This window comes from Mustela putorius, unplaced genomic scaffold, assembly GCF_011764305.1.
Source record: "Mustela putorius furo isolate JIRA1106 unplaced genomic scaffold, ASM1176430v1.1 tig00003854_pilon_pilon_pilon, whole genome shotgun sequence".
In the NCBI taxonomy this organism is placed as follows: Eukaryota; Metazoa; Chordata; class Mammalia; order Carnivora; family Mustelidae; genus Mustela; species Mustela putorius.
The window spans coordinates 7,556,638-7,579,709 of record NW_025422006.1 but is presented as its reverse complement, the minus strand read 5'-3'; the positions used below and the strand labels follow the sequence as shown (position 1 = coordinate 7,579,709).

Sequence of the window (23,072 nt, the reverse complement as noted above, 5' to 3'; positions counted from 1 at the left end):
ACTCAGTCAGCCCCCAACATTGATACTGATACCCTCTCAACACTCAGCAGAACACAGGTTTCCATGAAAACACCCTGCATTTCTGAAAAGATAAACACATGCACTGAAATTTAGCTTAGATCTACTTGAGGACTTTTATTTTGCAGTTCCTCATTTCCAAGCATTCGTTTAGATTAAACTCATCCCAATCAAAAAGCTTATGTTACTTTTTCTTTTTAAAGATTTTATTTATTTACTTGACAGAGATCACAAGCAGGCAGAGAAGCAGGCAGAGAGGCAGGCAGAGAGAGAGGAGGAAGCAGGCTCCCTGCTGAGCAGAGAGCCCGATGTGGGGCTGGATCTCAGGACCCTGAGATCATGACCTAAGCTGAAGGCAGAGGCTTTAACCACTGAGCCACCCAGGCGCCCCCTTATGTTACTTCTTATGAAGATAACGGAATATCCATGTAGTGTTCTACACAAACAGAGCCAATATATCAAATTGAAACAGGTGAAAGAGACAGACAAGACAGCACCCCAGTTTCTAGGATACTCCACTGCATAAATTATTATCCCAAATATAAAGCCAAAAGAACAAGTCTGGTAACTGTTCGAAGTGATAGGTTACAACAGTTTTTTTCAGGACCCTTCACAGCTGAGATCTAATCCAGTCAGGTCAACATTTATGTATCTGATCATCCAATCACACCCAGCACTTAGAACAACAATGCAATTGTTACTTGAAACTTACTACTAAGCCCAGTGAGATTTTTTCCCATTCTTCTTTGCTCCTGTTCTATTAATAGGTGAGAGATATTCTCTGAGGAAGTACATACTGACTACAAATATTTCATGGTAGTAAACAGCAAAGGCACTGGCAATTTATGTTTTCTGGACAAAGTAAATCACAAACACAATACTCAGAAATTTAGCAATGCCTGAACTAATGTTATTTTTAACCCAGTTCTGTTTTTCCACATTTTACAGAAGAAAGGCTCACAAAGAAATTTATCTCTAAAAAAGTGCATGACGAAAATTCCTGAATGTGAGGAGGTTTCAGGACTAAGGAGGGTGACGTGTGACTTCAGCTGCTTTTCTTAATTCCCTAACCTTTGTGGAGCAGCAATTCATGCCAGAACTTGGTTTAAAAAAAAAAAAAATTCTAAAGGCCATTGTCAAATAAAAATAAAGGCTGTACTTTTACAAAACACACACAGCCCTTCCCGAGGCTGCAGTACTACTGGCTGAAATATATAGACACTGGAATCAGAATACATGTATATTTAAATCATTTTTCTTGAAGGAATGAATTAGGTCAGTGCCCTTAAGAAGCTCCCCATCAGCTCTCTTTTCCAGTCTCCAAACAGTGAAACCCTTTGTCCATTGTATTAACCACTGTAAACTGTTTGGACATCTATTGTTAGCCCTGGCCGACTGGGTAAATCTGGTTAAAAAGAGATAAAATGGGATTCTGTCAATGTATTTCTCGCACAATCAAATTTAAGCAAACTTTGCAAAAGAGCCAGCTCACTCTAACTGCTACACCAGTGCCTGAAATGAAGTTCCTGGTCATACTTATCTTGGCACTCAGAATATTTGCGTTCCTGTCGCTTCAAATTTTTCTGCAAGGAGCCTTCAGAAGTAGCACTAGAGATAAAAGCCTAAAATAAAATGTTAATCAATAAATCATCTGGCCAGCCCGCTTCAAAGCAATAATAGTAAGGTCCCTGGAAAGTTAAAAATTGATTCAATTGATTCAAGATGTTTAAATGTCTCAAGAGCAATGCAGTGTAGCTCAAATTTCATAATACTAGCTAGAAATAGGACAGTCACTATTGCCAAATGGTTCAGTGGACTAGCGTGTGCTGTGAGTATGAGATTCTAGGCACCGAACAGGATAAAAATCTAATCTCCTTCCAATCTCCTTCCATTTCATTTGTCGAAAAATAAAGACAGAAAAAGGGAACATGCTTTGTAGTCCACCTGTCAACAAGATTTATATATCACCTTTTACTTTATTAAAAACTAACAAATCAGAATGACTTCAAAAAAAAAAAAAAGCCACACTCATTAATTTTTATAAAGTATATATCAAAGAAGCTGTTCTTAGAATTAAGTCACCTTTCAGTTTCTGCATTAATTGGTAGGCTTGCAAATTATAACTTCTCAAGCTTACTCATATAGAAAAGTACCTAGAATCAGAGATTAGTAGCTAAAGAAGCTGAGGCCCTGCAGAGAAACAATTACGCGGCAGGTCTTCCAGCAGCCGCCATCCTCCGGCAGGTCACTGTAATGAAGTTCAAGATTTGAATGTGCGTTACAGAGAGTGGTCTTAGGACTGCTTTGGCATCATGTTTTTCTGTAATAATGATGATACTAGTAAGTTATAACCACTGCCACTTACTTAGGCTGCCAGTGCAACGCCAGGAGGCATCTATCCCATTTCTTGGTGGGTGGCACTCATCTTCCCTTACTCCCAGAGGCCAGAAACCCCCGGCCCCCTGGCCAACAGGGTGCACTTGATTAAGATCTAGAAGGAGGAAGGAAAGCAGATGCCTTTTGTTTTCTTTTTTCCTATAGCAGCAGTCTCAGGCAAAGCGGATTTGCCAGACCTGAGCTTTGCAGGTGTCACTAAGTTCCCTACTATTTCAGCTGCCTCTGCTCGGCAGAGGCTGAGCAGTTGGAAGCGTGTTTCCAAGGTCCCGGCTCTGGACCACAGCAGCTTTCTAACTTGCCGGGGGCAAATATGAAAGCCGGTGGTGGGTTCTTGGTTTCTGTCCCTCTAGCCTCTTGTTTTGTCAGCATTAATGCTCTCCATTAAGTTCCTTTCTCCTTGAAAGTCCTAAAATGATGTCTCTTTTCTTCACTGAACCCTGACTGATCAGGCACAGAGTGCCCATTTTACAGCTGAGAAAAACTGAACATGGGAAAAGTAAACTACCTGAGGTAGAGCAAGCAAGTGGCAGGACAAAGGAATCCATACTCACATGTGCCTGACTTCAGAGTGACACAATGAAAGTTAAACATGTCCCCAACACACGACCCAGCAATTCTACACCCAGGAATTGAGTCCACAAAGCAAAGTGTAGGTGATTTCCCCAGCAGCTTTAGTCATCATAGGAAAACACAAACAGACAACAACCTAAATATCCATCAAGAGAAGAATGGGTCAACAAACTGTGGGGAACTCATGTAAAAGGACAACTACTCAGCAGCGAACAAGAACTGCTGAACCACACATAATACGGATGACTCTCAGTTGCGTTGAGCAAAAGAAGCCAAACACAAAATACTGACTTCATTAATACAGATCCTCTGAAAGTCAACCAAAACTATCCCATGGTGAGAGAAGTCAGAAAAGAGGCTCCTTTGGGGGTGGGGTGATAACAGTCAGAAAAAGTGGCAAGAGAGAAGCTTCTAGAGTGATGGGAAGTCCTGTGTTTTGGTCTAGGTGGCAATGACACAAGTGGCTCCATTCATCAGCTCTGAACCAGATCGTGGTGTCCGCACGGTACTGCGGGTACACTCAATGCCACAGAACTGTACACTTTAAAATGGTTAAAATGGTGGCTCCTAGGTGATGTGTACCACAACGAAAACAAATTTATCAAGCTGTCCACTTGAGACTCTGTGCATTTTTACTGCAAGCTATACTTCAATAAAACACCAGAAAAACAACAAGATTAAAAAGGCTTCATTATGAGTAATCAAGCTTGCAAGGACAGACCCTGGATACCACTGTTTCTATGGGAAAATTTTTCTCAGTTTCCCACACATTTTTTTTTTTTAATAAACTTGACCCCCGAAACCCACTGCCACTTTTTAATTTTTATCTTTTTTTTTTTTATTTGACAGAGAGAAATCACAAGTAGATGGAGAGGCAGGCAGAGAGAGAGAGAGAGGGAAGCAGGCTCCCTGCCGAGCAGAGAGCCCGATGTCCCACACATTTTTTAACCCCATTCGTTGGTAAATTGAGTCCCCCTCTCGTGCCTCTTCCTGACTTGGGGAAAGACACATGCAAGCACTACACTTAAGCAGTATACAACACGTAAATACTGCTCCCACACCTCTGATTAAAATTCAGATTTGATCTGCTAGAAAGAAGGCCACCGGTATTCAAGATGAGCCCACTGCCTCTTCTCTTCATTTTAGCGTGTCGCCTGCCTGTTTTGAGACTCCCAACGATAACACCAGAAGGAAAAGCACCAGTGTTTTCAGCTCCATTTCTGGAAAATCTCAATGAGTGTCTAAGATGCCACAAATCTCTCTCCCCTCTTAAAAGTCATGCAGACACTAGACAGACCAGCCAAGGTAGGCAAAGTGTTCTGCCTCAAGTTATGCTGAGAAACTCAGAAGTGCCTGACGTGATGCTGAAGCTCGAGCGACAGTGATTCTGTGTCGGTGAATGATGAGGGCCTGTGGCCATAAGCAGGAGGCTCTGTCTTGAGCCCATCTGCGGAGACCAGGCTCCAGACTCTGGGCCTGCCTTGCCTTGCTTCCTGCTCCAGGCAGCGGGGCCTCGGAGAAGGCCACAGGAGGAGAAGGGGGTGCGGGAGACTCCCAGTAAGCAGCTCTTCCTGGGAAGAGCGGAGAGGAAGAACAAAGTCACGCAGGATGACCGCAGGTCCTGGCGTGGCCGCAGAGCACACGGCACACGCTTAGGTGGTACATTATTTAAGCTGTGACTGAGTGACAGATCTTCCCAGGAAGCTGAGGAGCTGAACAACTACTGCCACTTCTGGTTTCTCTGTTCTTTATTTTATTAATTTTTTTATTTATTTTTTTTTTTTTTTAATTTCTCCCTGCTGAGCAGAGCCCGATGTGGGACTCAATCCCAGGACCCTGAGATCATGACCCAAGCCAAAGGCAGGGGCTTAACCCACTGAGCCACCCAGGCACCCAATTCCCTGTTCTTCAGAAAAATATCTATCAGAGAAAATCTGCTGGACCCCTTCTTTAAAGAAACAAACAGAAAACAAATGCAAGTGTTTTAAGGAGCGAGGAAGTACTTTCAGACAAGCAAGTACTTTATACCAGATTTATACCCAACCGCTTAGAACGTTAAACACCAGAGAAGACTTCAAATACAACTCCTCATTTCCCTACACAGAAACTTCCATTCACGAGCCTGAGCTGCCCCCACCCAGCTAGCTGCCACAGCTTACGCACTACAGAAAATGCCAGTACAGAACTCTACCGGTTTTTGCCTTACTCACAACTGTCCATCCACTATGTAAATGTCAGGAATCCACTCTTCTGACTTCCCAGTGGGTCTCCAATTCTTTGTATTCAACAGCAGCCTTCCCCAGATCCAGTCGGTTCAATGTGGTACACTCAATGGATATGTTTGGTGCCAGGTCAGCTTCTGGGGTTACCCTCATGACTCAGACCAAGGAGGGGCTCGGGGCAGACCGGAAGTGACTGGCACGGAGCAGACATGATAAGGGCTCTAGTAAATACTGGCATGTGCGCACCAACCAATCAAGGGCAAGAAGGAAACTGATTCAGCTGAGTGAAGAAGGTTAAGGGAGGAACCAGGTTTCTAAAAATGAGCTCACAGGGACATTCCTTCTAAAGGAGTCATTCTTTTCAGAAACAGAAACGATCAGTTTTGCTAACTAATTCCCTCAAATAATTTCATTCTGCTTTTGCCAGACGTATTTGCAAATGGCCCTCTGTAGACTGAAAATGAGCTGGTTCCTCTTACAGCATACACCACCCCCCTTCCCAACACGGACTCAGGGCCTCAGGGGTGCTCTACTACGTTAAGGCACAAAAGAAACCCTGCAACCAAGAACTAGGAACACTGCCTCTACTGCTGTGACATAAATGGCTCTCAAAAAATGGTTCCCAACAAAGCCACATTTGGACCATTATTTCCTCCTGAGAGGAACGAAGGTCTTAGAAGCTACAAGTCTGAGAAAAATTCACTTATTCCTACTGATGATTCAAAAGCATTATTCCCCCCGTCCCCTTTCAACTCCAATGACAAAATGTAGAGTATCTGCAGTGTTCTTTCATCTCTACTAAAGTTTTTCTTAATACAATGGCAAAGATATAACTGGACTTTAATCATTATCTGTTAATTACAGCCTAATAACATTACCTACCAGGAAGACTAACTATCCCAATAATTGTCTTACAATGTATTACATATAACCCCCTCCAAATGCCTCTAGCTTGTCCCTAGCTATAAATATATAACTATATATTTAGTCTCCTACTTACACACAGTATCTATCAGATGAGGCCTACTGTAATTAAATTTTCCAATGATGCCATTTTTTCTTGTGAACATAATGTATATATTCATATGGCTGATTACATTTTACAATAGAAAATAATAATTGCCCTATTAATTAATTCTGAAGTCCATCTTTATGTAGATGTAAAAAACACGTGCATTCAAGGATGGGACATGCCACCTTTGCCATGATTAATGGTGTAATTTGAACTTTTTTTGTCAGTACACCTTCCTAAAATAAATACTTTATTCACTCCTAGCAATTGTGCTGCCCCCACCAAATCTCTCCCACACAAATGAAATGTTGAGAGAAGACAAACAGAAACAGAAACTATAAGCCATGAATATTTAATTGGGCTAAATATTAGGCTGAAAGTTAAAATAAATGTTATTACAAAAATGCATATTGCTGTGGTCTAAAATATACAAGGTGTGGAGGCACCCGGTTGGCTCAGTGGGTAGGCATGTAACTACTGATCTTGGGGTCCTGAGCTCAAGTCCCACATTGTGGGAGAGAGCTTACTTAAAAAAAAAAAAAAAGAAAAAAAATTACAAGATGTATAAATTATTGATAAACACTGCATTATGTTTTTAAGGTTAAAGACCTGATTTAACTGTAACCATCCGGCAGAAGCACTAAACAAATATCTGCGTGGACTTAAAATGACTAAAGTACAAGTTACTAATTGAAGGTTTAGGATTTCATGTAAAAGGTGTGCACGTGTGTGCGTGCGTGCACGCACACACACGATTAAGGATTTTGGTGACTGAAACAAAGTATTTTCTATTTTGGTTTTATTTACCTGCCATGACTGTGAACTTCCAATTATTCTATTTCTAGGTCACCGCAGGGTTATTTTTTTTTTTTAAACCTCAAGACTTCCCATTCCTACTACAATCCTAGCTAAAGCCTACTTTACAGACCAACATAAGCTACATTTTTAAAAAATTAAATGCATTTTGGGGTGCCTTCCTGGCTTAGTCGCTAGAGCGCATGACTCTTGATCTCGGGGTTGTGAGTTTAAGGCCACGTTGGGTGTAGACATAACTTAAAAAATTAAACCTTTAAAAAATAATAAAAAATAAGGTGCATTTACATGTGAGGCTCTTTGGGTTCTCTGCCTTCTCCAGCAGTGCTAGATTAGGAAAGCAAGCTGTGCTCCAGAGCACAGTGATGTCCCCCACAGTGCGGAAGCACCGACTCCATTTTCAGTCCACCCCATCACAGGTGTCACACCAGCAGATTTTGTCTGGCATTCCTGAAGGTGTGGTCGAGGTATACGCAGCTCTCCATAACTAAACATCACACTCACATTTTAAAAGTACTACCAAGGCGCCGATTTCAAGGGCCGTGTTCACAGTTTTTGCCTTATTCTCCTATGATTCAACCCCAAAATTTATTTCTCTTACATCAGACTCTTTCTTTTACTTAATACTAATCATGCCTCATTCTAAACAACCTATCCACGAAATAAGTGAATTCAGTAGCCATCTTTATATTTATCCCTGGAGCACAATATTCATGCAAAATAACTGAAAAACAATGTGCCACCTTTAAGTCTGTCTTTGTAGCACACTTTAGAAAACACGGTTTAAGGAACAGCAAAAAAAAAAAAAAGTGGGGTGGGCAGAAAAATGGTTAATCAGCATATCAGGTATTTTTTTCAATAGGAGAGTCTTTAGTCTCTTTTCTGAGCTCACAGGTTATCAAGGCTGATGAAACTGGTGTGGAGGATGGCCAGATGACAGAGGTTTTAGACCCTTTAAAAATAGAATGAAACCATCACCTCGCTGGCCTGCCTGGGCTCTAGAAGCGAGAGGCCAAGTTAGGTGCATTTCCTAATCAAGTTGAAAAAGTGAAAGCAGACGCTTAGCAACTCCAAGCTCTGCCTTGTATGGAATGCTGTCGGTGGTGTACGTGGTGTACCAGGTTAGCCAGCTGTTATGTATTTCCCAGGTACCCTTCAAACCTGCAACTAGCGACTGACAGTACTTCATGTTAGGACTGAGTACCTGAAAATTTCTTTCCACTGCTGTTACATGGTATTTTAAAAAAAATTTTAATGGTAGTACCACGTTAGACCCTCATAAATTTCGTAGCGATATCAGCTTCTGCTAACAAGAGTCATCGTAAAAATTCCTTTGGGGTGAACTAGGCCATAAATAGTTTAAGGTAAGATTTCTTTCTTAACCTCAAAAAGTTCACAAAAACTCTGGAGTTTTTAACCCCTAAACAGGTGTTGAATCTGACCTCTGAGTCTATGTTTTTGACCGCAATCCTTGGATTTAGGAGCAAGAAACTAGCTCAGTAAAACATCTGAGATAATCATTCTGTCCCTCAACTGGATTCCCCACGTACATGCGCATCAGTCACACCCTCTTATACCCCAAATCATCGTCAATGGAAAATGCCTTTCAGCACCAAGGCTGGCTAGTCCAAGGCCATCCCGCCAACAATTGTTGGCCCCCATTACTGCTCAGACTCTAATCAATGAGGCATTTCATAGGAAGCCAGCTTTCAACCTAGATAAATTAATCTGTAGCCACAACTCCTTAATGGGATTTGTTTTAGGGATTAGGCAAGGAATTCCCTGATGGCTCATATTCTTGGTAAGAGTTATGTTGAAAGTTTCAGCGGTGATTACTAACGCTTCCTCTTAACCCCACCCCCGCCACCCCCACCGCCACCAACTCCCCGCCCAAATCTGCATGACTTTGTCAACTATGGAATGTAATACTGTCCACAAGACTCAAGCGGCCCCGCCTAGTTTCAAGAACTCACCTGTCTCTTAAAAAGAGTAACTTCAGAAGAGAACCCTTTCTAAACTCCACTGCAGGGATTTTTACATCCCCCTTGCATTCCCAGGCACTTCTGCAAAAGATAAATGGCTGGCTGTAACCTTTCGTCAGTGTACAAAGAATTAGATCAAAAGTTAAACAAATGTAGGCAGAAGTCCTTGCAAATGGAATTCCCCAGGCAGATGAGGTTAGAATTCATCGGTCTTAGGCATGTGCCTCAAAAGTGGTAATATTCCCTGTTTAGGGCGGGGTGAAGTGTTTACTGGGAAACTGGTTCACTTCTTTGCAGGGAAGTCAAGTCACTAATACATTTGGGATTTTAGGACTCAGCTCCCCCCCAAGTAACCCCCCACCAAGTTCTCTTACTGGCATTCAAGGCCTTTCAAGAGTGTGAGCAACTCTTTTTGTTTACCTCAGCTCCGGCCTAGACACCTACATGGTACCTCCTACCTGTACTTCTAGATCCTTCCTCCCAGGACCCAGCACTTGGAGCTTTCAGCACCTGCCTTGGTTCTTAGGACCCGTCACCCACACATGCCCAACACCCTAACAACATTTCATGCAATCCTCACTCAACCCTATGAGGTGAGTGTGTCATTCGCCCATCTTCTTTACTGGCTTGCGCTGTGAGGTACCTGTTCGAATGCAACCCTTTCTTCCCAGAAAGAATCCCTAAAGGGAGCATGTGTAAGGGAGTCCCATCTCGCCCGTGATTCTGTACTGCACAGTTGGCCTGGGTTGCCACACCCCCACCACGCCCCCAGCCACACGTATCCCAGCGGAGTCCACAGTCTCAACAGTCTGAAATGTTCAGCTCGGACACACTCCTGAAGGCAGACACCGAGTCTTGCTCATATTGTACCCCTCACAGAGACCGGCCCAGGTAGGCAGGGGCTGGTTATGAGCTGTGTGGTTGTGAGAAGCGGCAGCAGCCATTGCAAGGAAAGAAACCCCCCTCCATCAGTCTCTGGGAGCAGCTCTGAAAAAGTTCAAGAAACACCTCAAAAGCCACTGCTGCCTGAGTGAAGCACCCCTTCTCTCATCTCCGGGGTGAGCAGAAGCCTTAGCATCCCATTCTTATTTCTAACTGGAACTCATCATTCTTAATTACGCGCACACTTTCCCTACAAGACAGTGTAACAGAGGCACGCTCTTAAACACCCCTACTGCCCGAGCAGGATATTAAATGCTAAACTGCAACTACTCCTACTCACTTAAAGCATCTCCTCCTCAGGTGTGGGTGATGTCCCCCCCCCACACACCTCACACACACACACACACACACACACACACACATTGTCCCTCCCAGGAATGATTCTGACAACGCAGGGCTGGTTCCTCCCAAATGACTGTCCGCACACCCAGCACAGACCACCAGAAGATGTGAAGTGAAGGCCCTCTTTCCCCTCTGCTAGGATTCCCCAAGCTCAGGGAGGGCATGCGGAGTCACAGGGCAGTTTCTTTTCTTTTTTTTTTTTTTTAATTTTATTTATTTGACAGAGAGAGAGATCACAAATAGGCACAAAGGCAGGCAGAGAGAGGGGGAAGCAGGCTCCCCGCTGAGCAGAGAGCCCGATGCGGGGCTCGATCCCAGGACCCCAAGATCATGACCTGAGCCGAAACCAGAGGCTTAACCCACTGAGCCACCCAGGTGCCCCCACAGGGCAGTTTCTATGACCGGCTGAGTCTCGGCTGGGAACCACAGGGAAACCACGTCCATTATTAGTCAGACCAGACAGCCGCCAGGGAAGCAGCGCTGCTGAGAACCGAAGCTAAAACAGAGGTGGGAGGCTTAGTCCCTTACTAAGCCCTGGAGTATCCACTCCCAAGTTCCGCCACATTGCAAGAATGTGAAAACCAACCCTGCAGTCAAACCCTGGTTATTTATAACTTAAACTACTGTGTAAAAGCGGAAACTTGACAAATGAAGACATAAAAGCAAGGGAATGGTGACAGGTAAGATCATACTAGAGGAGAAGGCATTCCTCACTGCCTTTTTGTGGCTCCCTCCAAAACCCCATCTCCAGTCCCTACCGAAAACAACTTCTACTTGCATTAGAGACAGCTGATTAAAAGGGGGAAATGAGGCTCCCGGTCTCCAAAGAGTTGTCAAAGTTGTCTCACACACACATGCCTGTAACTTTGCATCAAGCAGAGTCTGTGGTTTCCAACAGAAGGAAAACACAAAGGCACGCAGCAGCTCCACAACAGGCAGGACGAGATGCCTTCAAGGTGGCAGCGATCCCGGACGGAGTTCACGAGTTTCCCCTACCCTCCTGGAGGCTTAATCGGAAACCCGAGCGACTTCAGAGAGGACAGAAAAGGCTCCCGGAGCCTCGGAGGCCATGAGCCGCCACCCGCGGGGCTGAAATCTGCCCCCGCCCTCGGCCTCACCTTCAGGTGGGAGCGCAGCAGCTACCTAGCGCGCGCCAGGAAGCCCACCACGCGCTCCCACGCTCGCCCCCCGAGACCTTTCTCCCAGCCCGGCGGACTCGAGAGGGCACTTACACGGAGCCAACCTGACAGCTCCCGCCGCGGTGGGAAGCCGCGATCTCCTCGCACCGGCATCTCGGGCGCAAGTCCCGCCTGGGCTCCGCTCCTCCGCGTCGTCCGCGCAGACGATCCGTCCTCGGACCCCAAGCCCCGGCTGCGGGACGACCGGTCCCCGGGGCGCACCCTTTGTCCCTCCTCCCGCCGCCCGCCCCCCGCCGCAGCGCCGCGCCGCGCCTCTGCGCCGGCCGCCGGACCCGGGAAACTCTCAAACGGGCCGCTACCACCCCCGCGCGGCCGGGGGGTGCGGGGAGGGCTCGCAGGGCCAATCCCCGGCGCCCCCGCGACCGGCCGCTCCACAGGCGACTTCCGGCAGGAGCGGGAGGGGCCGGCGGCGGCGGCGGCAGGGGGACCCCGAGGTGCGAGCGACCCGCGGCCCCCACGCCCTGTCCCCCGCCCCAGGCGGCGCGATGGTTCGCTCCGCGGCGCGCACTAGGCCGGCGGGTCGGGCTCCGGCTCCGGGGGCGCGCGGGGAAGCGCTGGGCCAGCGGCAGGCAGCTTGCGGCCGGCCTGTCCCGAGGCTCTGCCTTTGAGGTCGCTTGCGCATCCGGTAGGAACACTTTTTGGAGAGATTTGCGGCGCCTCTTTAGCTCTCTTCCGAGAGGAAGAAGAGGGGAAACCCCAAAGTTTTCTGCCCTGCCTAGAGGCCTGCCCAGCCAGCCAGCACGTACGCGGCACTGTACCCCACATTTCTCAGCTCAGCACCTGATGACCCGAATTCCGAGGGTGTTGGGATGTTCGTGTTAAATAAAACATGACTTCGAGGAAGAAATACTGGAGGTTATCTCTTTGACACATTTCCAATAACTCCAATAAAAAGACGAACACCTCTCATCGTCAGCTTAAAAGGCAACTGTAGGTCACAAGTGTTTATCCAGTGGGATTTACTACTTAATTCGACTCAGTACGTTTACTCCTTTTAGAGGTCTATGTACAAAGAACTGCATAAGAGAAGTAAAAGTTTCCTCACTGTAGGGGCATGTAAATTATTCGGAGACTCAAAACAAGTACACTGATTAAAAATATAATTTGGGGGGCGCCTGGGTGGCTCAGATGTTAAGCGTCTGTCTTCTGCTCAGGTCATGATCCCAGGGTCCTGAGATCTGGCTCCCTGCCCCGGGGAAGCCTGCTTCTCCCTCTCCCGCCCCCACACCCGCCTGTGTTCTCTCTCTCTGTCAAATAAATAAAATCTTTAAAAAAAATATATATATATATTTATATTATATGTATATAATATAAATAATTTAGGGTTTGAAATCTAAGAGAACCTCCCCGCTCTTCCCTTAAAATTGCTTTCCCTTAAAGCAAAACTCCGCCTAGGCTCACAAGTAGAAGGTAAGAGGTAAAAGGTCTGGTCTAACCCGCTGACGAGATGCAGATGCTGGGCTCTCTCCCTGCAAAATTGCTTCACTTCCTGCCTAATCAAAACAAGCTTGGCAGTTTATGTGGAAAAACAAGTCCAACAGATGCCGCTCTGAAAGTGTTAGGCTTCTGGACTCCTTTGGGGTAGCTAAGTGTATGCCTCTGGATGAAAAGCCCTGTGAGTAACATTTCCCACATCGCTTCAAGCCTCCAGACCTAGATGTTTGGGTAGTATTCCTGCTGTCAGGTGTTACTCTCCTGACCTAAGCACCGATTTAAAAAATGTTTCCCAAATTAGGTAGTGCCGCCAAACAATAACAGTGCTAGCCTTTGTGAACTGGTCACACCTTAGTGATGTGAGCTTTCATTAGCATTTAAAGAGGAAGAAAGGAATCCAGAATGTAGCACTAACATCTGCTGAATGATTTCCTTTTTCTCTCTAGAGATGCACTGTCCAGTATGATAACCACTTCCCACGTGTAGGTATTTAATACATTTCATTTTAAATTAACTAAAATTAAAGGAAATGACAATTTCAGTATCTTAGTCACATTAGTCACATTTCTAGTGCTCAGCAGCTACCTGCAGCTAATGGCTACCATCCTGGACAGCACAGACATAGAGTGTTTCTACCACTGCACAAAGCTCTATTGGACTACACTGCTCCAAATGCTAAAATAGTCTTATACTGGAAATATTCTTCTTCAGCCACAGTGCCTGCCACAGATTAACAATAAATAGTTGTTGAAAAACATGGTTCAGTTAGTACATTAGCATTGCTGGTGGCAGTTATAAATAAACTTTGTGGAGAAGGAATTAACAGTACATATCTTTCACATGTGGGTTGCATATTTCAACCCCACTCCCAGAATTTGTTTCTCCAAAGAAATGCTATCAAACGATCACTGAACCGCTTCTATCAAGCCAAACCCCCTGATAAAAGACTTAGGCTCCCACTCTGGGCATCTCAGTCCATTACAGCAGACACTCAGTAATAAAAAACTGTAAGTGCTGGGGTTTCTGGAAAACTCAGGGGACTTTGGGGAGGGGTTCTTCACCCAGATGGGGTTCAGAGAAGGCTTTCCAGACGTGGGGTTGGTTACAGGAATGAGTTTTTGAGACAGAAAGGAGGGGGAAAGCTTTCCGGGTGAGGGTAATAAATACAAATGGAGAAACAAGGAACGAAGGGACACAGACTTGCTCTTCAGGGCCAGGAAGTGAGGTTGCCCAGGCAGGCAGTGGCTGTATTGTCCAGTGAACACCGTAGAAGTGGGATTAGACTGGCATTTTATAAAGATCACTCTGTCAGCTTCTGGAGGAAAATGAATGTGGCTGGTGGGAGTGGGGTGAGGGGTGTCAGTAAGCATGAAAAGACCAGCAAAAAAATGCATTTTTCTGTGGGAAGGCAGGTGAGAGATGACATGGCTATCGAGCAGTGTTAGACCAAAAGGAGCCACTTCTCAGAAACTAAGGGAGTGTAATCAGCAGGTTGGTTGACTGCCTGATAACAAACGATGTAAGGAAGAGGGAAGTGAGTCTAAGGTGACTCTTCGGGTTTCTGGCTTAACTAAGTAGATGATGGTATCTATAGCGGAGAATGCAGGAGTGGGAGCAGATCTTGGGAGAGGCCTGAGGAAAGATGGTGAGTTTAGTTAAGGACTGACTGAGTTTCAAAGGCTGTGGGTCATGCAGGTGGAGTGCTCGGCACTAGTCACTGATGCCTTGGGTAGAGAGCTCTGGGGTGGAGGAAGAGATCTGAGAATTGTTCTTGTATCAAGAAAGCTGAAGTCGGGGGGGGGGGGAAGTGAGATTCCCTAGAGACACTACGTAGATGGAAGCAGCAGAGGATTAAAGATAGGACCCATGCAGCCTGTTTTCATAATAACCTTTATTATGACAGGCAAAAAAACCAGATAGGATCCAGGGCACCTGGGTGGCTCAGTGGGTTAAGCCTCTGCCTTCGTCTCAGGTCATGATCCCGGGGTCCTGGGATCGAGCACCACATCGGGCTCTCTGGTCAACGGGGAGCCTGCTTTCCTTCCTCTCTCTCTGCCTGCCTCTCTGCCTGCTTGTGATCTCTCTCTCTGTCAAATAAATAAATAAAAATCTTTAAAAAAAAAAAAAGATAGAATCCATCTCTGGAAATGCCAATATTAGGGGGTAAGCTCAAATCCCCTGAGCAGAGCCCAAAGAGGAAAAGGGAAGAAAAACCTCTCTAGAGCAGTATCCACAAAGTCAAAGGAAGAGTGAATTTCAAGCAGGGGAGACTAGCCAAGAGCAGGCACCAATGAGGAGGTCAGTTAAAGTAAGAACAGAAGATGCTCACCAAGAAGAGAACCAGTCTCGTCGTGGCCGGAGCTGTTTCTGTGGGAAGATGAGACTGGATGTCAGACTCCCGTGGCTGACTGGGAGGTGAGGCACTTCACTGGACACTAAGTCATGATAACAAAGGATGGAAACCATCAATGTCCAACAAGAGAGGGCTCCTGAATTACAGCAGATCGACCGAATTGGTATAGCAGGCTATCGTTTAAAATTACAAGTCTGTCTGGCAACAAGGAGAATAATGATATAAAAACCAATGAAAAAGAACACAATCTTATCTACCCTACGATGACAACGAAGAAACTACGAAAACCATATAAATGAATTGGAAACCAGATGGGAACATGATCTGATGACAGGATAGGACTGCGTCTTTCTCTTTTCCAACTGTATATTGTTGGTACCATGCTGTTTGTGTAAGGGACAGTTTTTCAATACTTTTCAGTATGCATTACAATGTACAAGATCTTTATAACAAGTTCGTCAGAAGACCTCAAATCAATGTGATTAACTAAACAGTTTTCATCAAATTTCCTGAAGAATGTTAAGATTTGGATACACACACACACACACACAGACATAGAGACACACACGTATATGTGTATATATACACATCTATTTGTAGCACAGTTATGAAGTGTCATTAAGTGGGAATAAAGGGATCCGACATAGAAAAGCTGACAGGGTAACTGAGCAGTTTAGTCGGCCTCTACACAGAAAGGCTGACTGCAATCTTGGAGGCACTTTTCCGCAACAAACATTTCCTGAACACCTCGCACGTACCCTGGGGCACATACGGAGAAGACAAAGATGCTATATACTGGGGGCCTGGCTCACAGTGTGATAAAGACATAACCAAGTAAACAAATGATGAGAGCACGGGAGAGTTGCCCAAGTACGCTATGACTAATGTGCAGAGGCCCGTGGTTAACACTCTGCCGCAGGGAGGGGCACCTGTCAGGAGAAATGCCTGGCCTGCCCTCCCCTCCCCTCCAGGGGCCTCTTCTCTGCTGGTCTCCCCCACCCTCCTCAGTCCACAAACAGCCATCCCACTCACCGTGCATGTTCACTGAGAAGACTCCTTCCATCAGCACCTGCCACCGGCCCTAAAGTAACATCCAGGAGAAAGGCATGGAAAGTTCTGCTCTGCACTTCATGCCTTCACTTTTTCTTATTTAATACCACTCTTGTTCACTTTCAAAGTTTGTTAAAGTCTTCTCTTTGGGGGGGGGGGTGCAGGAGAGGATAAGGGTGACTAGCTACCCTAGGTATCCCAACTCCTAAGTTTCTAGTGAAAGCACCTGGTATGGAACCACGCCTAGTACCACATATTCTCTCATGACCGCCAAACCCCACAGAAAAACAGAGTTAGGATTGAGATTGTCCTCATCTAGATCTACGATGAGCTTATATAAATGTGATAATATGGAACAAAGTCCACTTCAAGTGTAATAGTCATAGATTTGTACACATTGCAGAGAGAGCAAATTATTTTCAAGGTAGCCTCCAGCACTTAGAATCCCACCAATGAAAAGATGAGTGCATGATAATCCACAAGAAAGGTTCACCTCAACCTTTTGGGCAACTCAAGATTCTTGCTTTACCTTTGGAAACACTATGTTTCTAGTTCACTGATAAGCACTTTGCAGAGTCCCTGTCTTCAGGATTGTTCCCATATCTTAATATTATGTAGGAAGAGCAGAAAGCTGTCTCCCTTTTGCCACTTTCCAAAATGTTCATTTATCCACATGTTAGTGTCTCAAAGGGCAATGCTAATATTCACACAGCCATTTTTCTGTTCAGGAAACTGGGTGGAACACTCTTTATATTGTTCCATGGTCAAGAAAACTATTTTCAGTTGTTCATTTTTTATACCAGTGAGTTTTTGGTGGGAAAAAAAAAAAAAAGATGCTCATTATAAAGCATTCAAAGTAGTTCAAAAAAGCACAAAGAGGGACGCCTGGGTGGCTCAGTTGGTTAAGCAGCTGCCTTCGGCTCAGGTCATGATCCCAGCATCCTAGGATCGAGTCCCACATCGCGCTCCTTGCTCAGCGGGGAGCCTGCTTCTCCCTCTGCCTCTGCCTGCCATTCTGTCTGCCTGTGCTCGCTCTCTTCCCTTCTCTCTCTCTGATAAATAAATAAAATCTTTAAAAAAAAAAAAAAGCACAAAGAAATGTAAAAATCATCTAAAATCCTAATAACCAGCTTCAACATTAGGTGAATTCCAGATATATGCAGATATAGATAAATGGCTAGCTATAAAACTACCCCCAGAGACCAGAATAATTTAAACAAAAATGAGAACTTACTACAGTGCTATTTTAATTTAAAAATAGTAAATAAAATTCTGTTTGACAGGGAAAAAAAAGAAAATTGAATAGAACAAAAATACAGGATATTTCTTCAACATATTCATCTCCAAAAGATCATCTAAAGAGTAAAGACTAACCTAAGCCAATCTTTAGCGGTGAGTTTCCAGAGACATTTCTAAAACATTAAGAGATTAATATTTCTTTGTTGTTGTTAAAGATTTTATTTATTTATCTGGCAGAGAGAGACACAGTGAGAGAGGGAACACAAGCAGGGGGAGTGGGAGAGAGAGAAGCAGGCTTCCGGCTGAGCAGAGAGCCCAGTGCAGGGTCTCCGTCCCAGGACCCTGGGATCATGACCTAAGCCAAAGGCAGACGCTTAATGACTGAGCCACCCAAGCTCCCCAAGAGATTAATATATTTTTTAAAGATTTTATTTATTTATTTGACACAGAAATCACAGGTAGGCGCAGGGCGGGGGGGGCAGTACCCTGCTGAGCAGAGAGCCGGTGTGGGGCTCGATCCCAGGACCCTGAGATCATGACCTGAGCCAAAGGCAGAGGCTTTAATCCACTGAGCCACCCAGATGCCCCAAGAGATTAATATTTTAATGGATAAAAAAATTACATGTTTGAGGTGCCTGGGTGACTCAGTTAAGCATCTGATTCTTTTTTTTTTTTTTTTTGTAAGATTTTATTTTTTTATTTGACAGAGAGAGATTACAAGTAGGCAGAGAGGCAGGCAGAGAGAGAGGGGGAAGCAGGTTTCCTGCCGAGCAGAGAGCCCAATGCGGGGCTGGATCCCAGGACCATTAGACCCGAGCTGAAGGAGAGGCTTTAACCCACTGAGCCACCCAGGCACCCAAGCATCTGATTCTTTTTTTTTTTTTTTTTTTTTTGTAAAAGCATCTGATTCTTGATTTCGGCTCAGTCACGATAACAGAGTTGAGCATCTGAGCCCTGAGTTGGGCCCCATGCTGAGCAGGGGAGACTGCTTGAGATTCTCTCTCTCCCTCTCCCTCTGCTCCCCTCCGCAATCATGTGCTCTCATGAGCTCTCACGAGCTCATACTCTCTCTCTCTCAAATAAATAATCTTTTTTTAAAAAAATTATGTTTTAATATTAGAAACTTTCTCTTCCTCCAGGACTTGCCTCTTTGTTATCTCCCTGTATTTAACCTTGCCTCTCCCAATCTTCCCCAACAGCCAGAATGATCTTTTCATGAGGCAAATCAGATCTCCTAGGTCTATCCTTTAAACCCTCCAAATGTCGCCGATCCAGACTTCCTGTTATTGCCTGCGCTATGGCCGAATGTTTGTGTCCCTCCCAGCCCCCCAAAGGAGTTGAAGCCCTAACGTCCAATGTGGTGATATCTGGAGGTGGTGATATCGGTTTAGATCAGGCCATGAGAGTAGGCCCCTCATCATGAGATCTGTGGTCTTGTAAGAGGAAGAGAGAGCTCTCTCTCCAGGCTCCTGGTCCTAGGAAAGACCATGTGAGCACACATGGAGGAGGACCCCCACCAAGAACCAAATCTGTCAGCACCTTGATCTTGGACTTGTAGTCCCCAGAACTGTGAGAAAAAAACCCCACCCCGTCTATGGCATTTTGTTACAGAGCACATGCTGCCTAAGACAGCCTCCAAGTCGAACTGAACAGGCTGTAGGCTCCAAACGCAGCTCGTCCTGCTCTCTCCCAGGCTCTCATCCCGGAGTCACACTGGCCATTCTAGGTTGCTCTCCAGACCCTGCCAAGCGCACTTCTGCGCTCGAGCCTTTGTTTGAGCTTCTCCGCCTGGACCACAGAGCCAGCTTCTGCTCAGGTTTCTCTTTCTCTCTAAAGAAGGCAGCATCCCTAGAGGACGCAACAGAAAGAGATGTCCTCAGGAGAGGGTCAAATTTAAGTTAAAGCGGGGACACGGGGTCCAACTGAGTGCTTTGTTCACCGTGAAGGGGACGTTTCAGCGAGGGAGGCAGGGGTGTGAAAAGGCGGGGGTGGTGTGGCTGGGCTAAGGGAAGCCTCCAGAGGAACCACAGCCCCAGACAGCAAAGGACCCCCGTAGCCACGGCTCACCCTTTTTACCTTTATTATTATTATTACTAAATTGGCAAGACATTGGCGGGGATGTTGTTGTTACTACAATGAAAAGATGAAAAGGAGTGAGTGCCAAAGTGATCAAAGCACCAGACTTTAGGGGGAGAAAACTCTCAGTTCTCAGTGGATGGTGGCTTTCAATTCACGCTCTCCTCTTTCTGCCATTGGCACAAATCCCAAACCGCAGTCTCCCTTCTGATGTTTCCTCCCTCCTGGCAATGTTTCTGGGCATGATGGGTTGAGCTGGCTGCAAAACTGACCGAAGAATTGGCTGTGCCCCTCAGAGTCAGCTGCGGGCTGGGGGGCAACGTGTCTCAGGAGGCCCTGGCCTGGGGCTGCGGATAGAACTGGCGGACCACGTGATGCCAGGCTCCTGTGCAGGCTCCCACGACACAGGGATGGTCTGAGTGTGCTCAGGCTGGCAGGCAAGGTCAAGGTATACTCAGCCTGCTGGACAGGGTCGAGACAGGGCACCATGCAGCTCTGGGCCTGAAGATCCTAGAAGGATCCTTGAAGATCCTTTCAAGGCACAGTTGGGTCTAGACAGGTCCTGCCAGGGAGAGTGCTCCCCACCCTGGAGGAACCTCCCCTCCTGGCAGGGTGCCCTGGGGTTTACTGAACTTCTGTTTATACTGCAAAGTATACAAAATCCACACTCTTTCCAGGGACAGATCCACTTGTTAATCCTCCGTTAAAAACAGGATCAGCAGGGGTGCCTGGGTGTGTTTAGTGGGTTGAGCCTCTGCCTTCGGCTCAAGTCATGATCCCAGGGTCCTGGGATTGAGCCCCACATCAGGCTCCCTGCTCAGGGGGAAGCCTGTATCTCCTTCTCCTGCCTCCTCTGCTTGTGTTCCCTCTCTCACTGTGTCTCTCTCTGCCAAATAAATAAATAAAATATTTTAAAAATTAAAAAAATAAAAAATAAATAAAACCTAAAAAAAAAAAACAAAACACAGAAACCCTGATAAACAAAAATGGATTGAACACATCATCTTCCAAAAACAATTTTAACTCACTTCATGTAAGTCCTCAGAGCACCTGCCTCTGTATGTGGTGTATTTGGTATCACCGCCGTGCTTTACCGATGCAGAAACTCTGCTTTGGCGAGGGGAACACAGCTACCGCCTGAGGTCCCTTCCAGTGGAAAGCGGAGGAGACTCCAGACACAGGTCTGCTAGATGGACAACCATCCTCCCCAGGCCGTGTGCACTGCCTCCACCACAGCGGGACAACCAGGGCTGAGTGGGTTTTGGTGCGGCTACTGCTGTCTTCTTTATGGCTCCTTTTAACAGAACTCAGGAGGGATTTTGCTGAACCAGGTGCTGGGGAATCATGTTTGGGAAACTCTTCCTGTGCAAAAAGGTAAACATCCCAGCTCTCTCCTCCAAGATGCCAAAAGGAAAGAAGGCTAAGGGGAAGAAAGTGATCTCTGTCGTGAAGAAGCAGGAGGCCAAGATGGTGCTCACTCCCCTGTTTGAGAAAAGGCCCAAGACTTTTGGCATCAGACGGGACATCTCACCCCACCACACCTGGCTGCAGCAGGCAAAGGGCGAGTCTCTGTAAACATCTCCAAGTGCCTCCTGCCATGAACCAGTTCGCCCAGGCTGGGGACCGCCACACAGCTACTCAGCTGCTGAAACCGGCCCACAGATGCTGACCAGAGACAAGGGGACAGAAGCAGCAGAGACTGTTGGCCCAGGTGGAGCAGAAAGCTGCCAGCCAAGGGATGGTCCCCACTAAGAGGCTGCCTGTCCTTTGAGCTGGGGTTAATACTGTCCCCACCTTGGTGGAAAACAAGACAGCTCAGCCAGCAGTGACTGTACCTGCGGCGGACCCCACTGAGCTGGCTGTCTTCCCACCCGCCCTGTGTCCTGACATGGGGACAGAGTTGGGGAAGGCCAGGCGAGGGCCGGCAGGAAGACCTGCACTACTGTTGCCTTCACACAGGTTAACTGGAAAGACAGAGGAGCTCCGACTGAGCCAGTGGAAGCCATCAGGGCAGATGACAATGATGGATACAATGACATCTGTCATCCCTGGGGAGGCAACATCCCGGGTCCAAAGTCGGTAGCTCACATCGCCAAGTTGGAAAAGACAAAGGCTAAAGAACTGGTCACCAAACTGGGCTGAGTGTATGCTGTTGGATTTTCTGTACACAAAAGTAATAAAAAGTTCTCCCCACCTCCCGCCCAGAAAAAAAGGAAAAAAGGTAAATGCCACAATGCATCTGACTCCAGCCATGAGCTAGTTCGTGACAATCCTTGATACACATGTAATCTGGTACCTAATGGCATTCCACACACCCCTTCCCTAAACAAGTACTTTAAGAAAAAACACTTTATTAGGTTAAGAATTGGACTGCGTAAAAAGGCCCTCATCTCATTAGACAAGGAAGGGAACCTGAGGTGAGAGAGGCCCAAGGGACTGTCGCAGGAGACACAGGTCCCCCGGGGAACCAGAGGGGCCTCTGGCGACACGGGTATTGCTTTTAGACATTATCACCAGAACCCTCCAGTTTGAAGAATTCGGTATCCCTGATCAGCACAGATTAAAGTTGTTGGAGAGTCTCCTAGATTTTCAGAGAATTCTCAGACCTGAAAGGGGCCTTAGAAAAACACGGCAAGCAGATAGTTTTCCAGGGCAGTCATAAATTAGCGCAGGCCTTGGAAACAAAGGACTCCGGGCCTGGGAAAGGCACTTCCAGGAGCCGCGCAACCCAAGCTGAAGATGCGGTGCACGACATTTATGTTCCGGTGGGACTTCTGCTCAATTCCTCATTACCGGAGGACTCCCAGGTCTCTCCCGGGCATGCTGATTTGGAGGGTCTGAGAAGGGGCATGGGAACAGAGCACCGCCCCTCACCAAGTGAAGTTCATTATCAGGGAGGTTTTCTTCTTTCCTTCCTTCCTTCTTTCCCATTCTGTCTTTCCCTCTCTCTCTTTCTTTCAGATTTTATTTATTTATTTGAGAGGGAAAAGGAGAGAGTGAGCAAGAGAGCACAAGCAGGAGGAGCAGCAGAGGAGAGGGAGAAGCAGGCTCCCTGTGCAGGCTAGATCTCAGGATGCTGGGATCCTGACCTGAGCTGAAGGCAGCCGCTTAAGGGACTAAGCCACCCAGGTGCCCCTAGGGACATTGCTTTAATGCTCTGACACAAGACAAGAAGATTACCATTTTGAAGGCAGGTGAAACATTTAAAAGGTCAGAAAATAATTCTCTCCATTTGCAAAATGCTGTCTTTCGCTTACAAAAGAAAGGATCTGGTCCCATCATTCTCTTTGTTGTAGTTATTTACATATATATGCATTTGCAGATACACATATCATTCGTATTTCAGTTATTTTTATATACATGATACTTGTTTATTTATCCAAACCATAGAGGAGATCATAAAACATTAGCAAAACACGAGGC

General features: G+C 46.1%; 1 protein-coding gene, 1 long non-coding RNA gene and 1 pseudogene across 6 annotated transcripts in view; 1 reads left to right on the top strand and 2 right to left on the bottom strand.

The window, feature by feature from the left end:
- Positions 1–23,072, bottom strand: part of TJP2 (tight junction protein 2) — a 121,546-nt gene that overhangs the window by 63,734 nt on the left and 34,740 nt on the right. For 2 of the 5 annotated variants that reach the window (XM_045065065.1, XM_045065068.1), the window contains exon 1: positions 11,531–11,783. The exons of the other annotated variants lie outside the window; for them this stretch is intronic. In XM_045065065.1, coding sequence (XP_044921000.1) covers positions 11,531–11,590 — 60 coding nt within the window. In that variant the 5' untranslated portion in view covers positions 11,591–11,783. Of the gene's footprint in view, positions 1–11,530; positions 11,784–23,072 lie in introns of those variants that run through there. 5 annotated transcript variants of the gene reach the window in all.
- LOC123387526 lies at positions 14,986–16,358 on the bottom strand. Its single transcript, XR_006601970.1, has 3 exons — positions 16,317–16,358; positions 15,261–15,298; positions 14,986–15,018 (listed from the first exon to the last, which is right to left on the bottom strand). It is a non-coding gene; the product is annotated as an uncharacterized LOC123387526 (long non-coding RNA).
- LOC101690518 lies at positions 20,891–21,791 on the top strand (annotated as a pseudogene).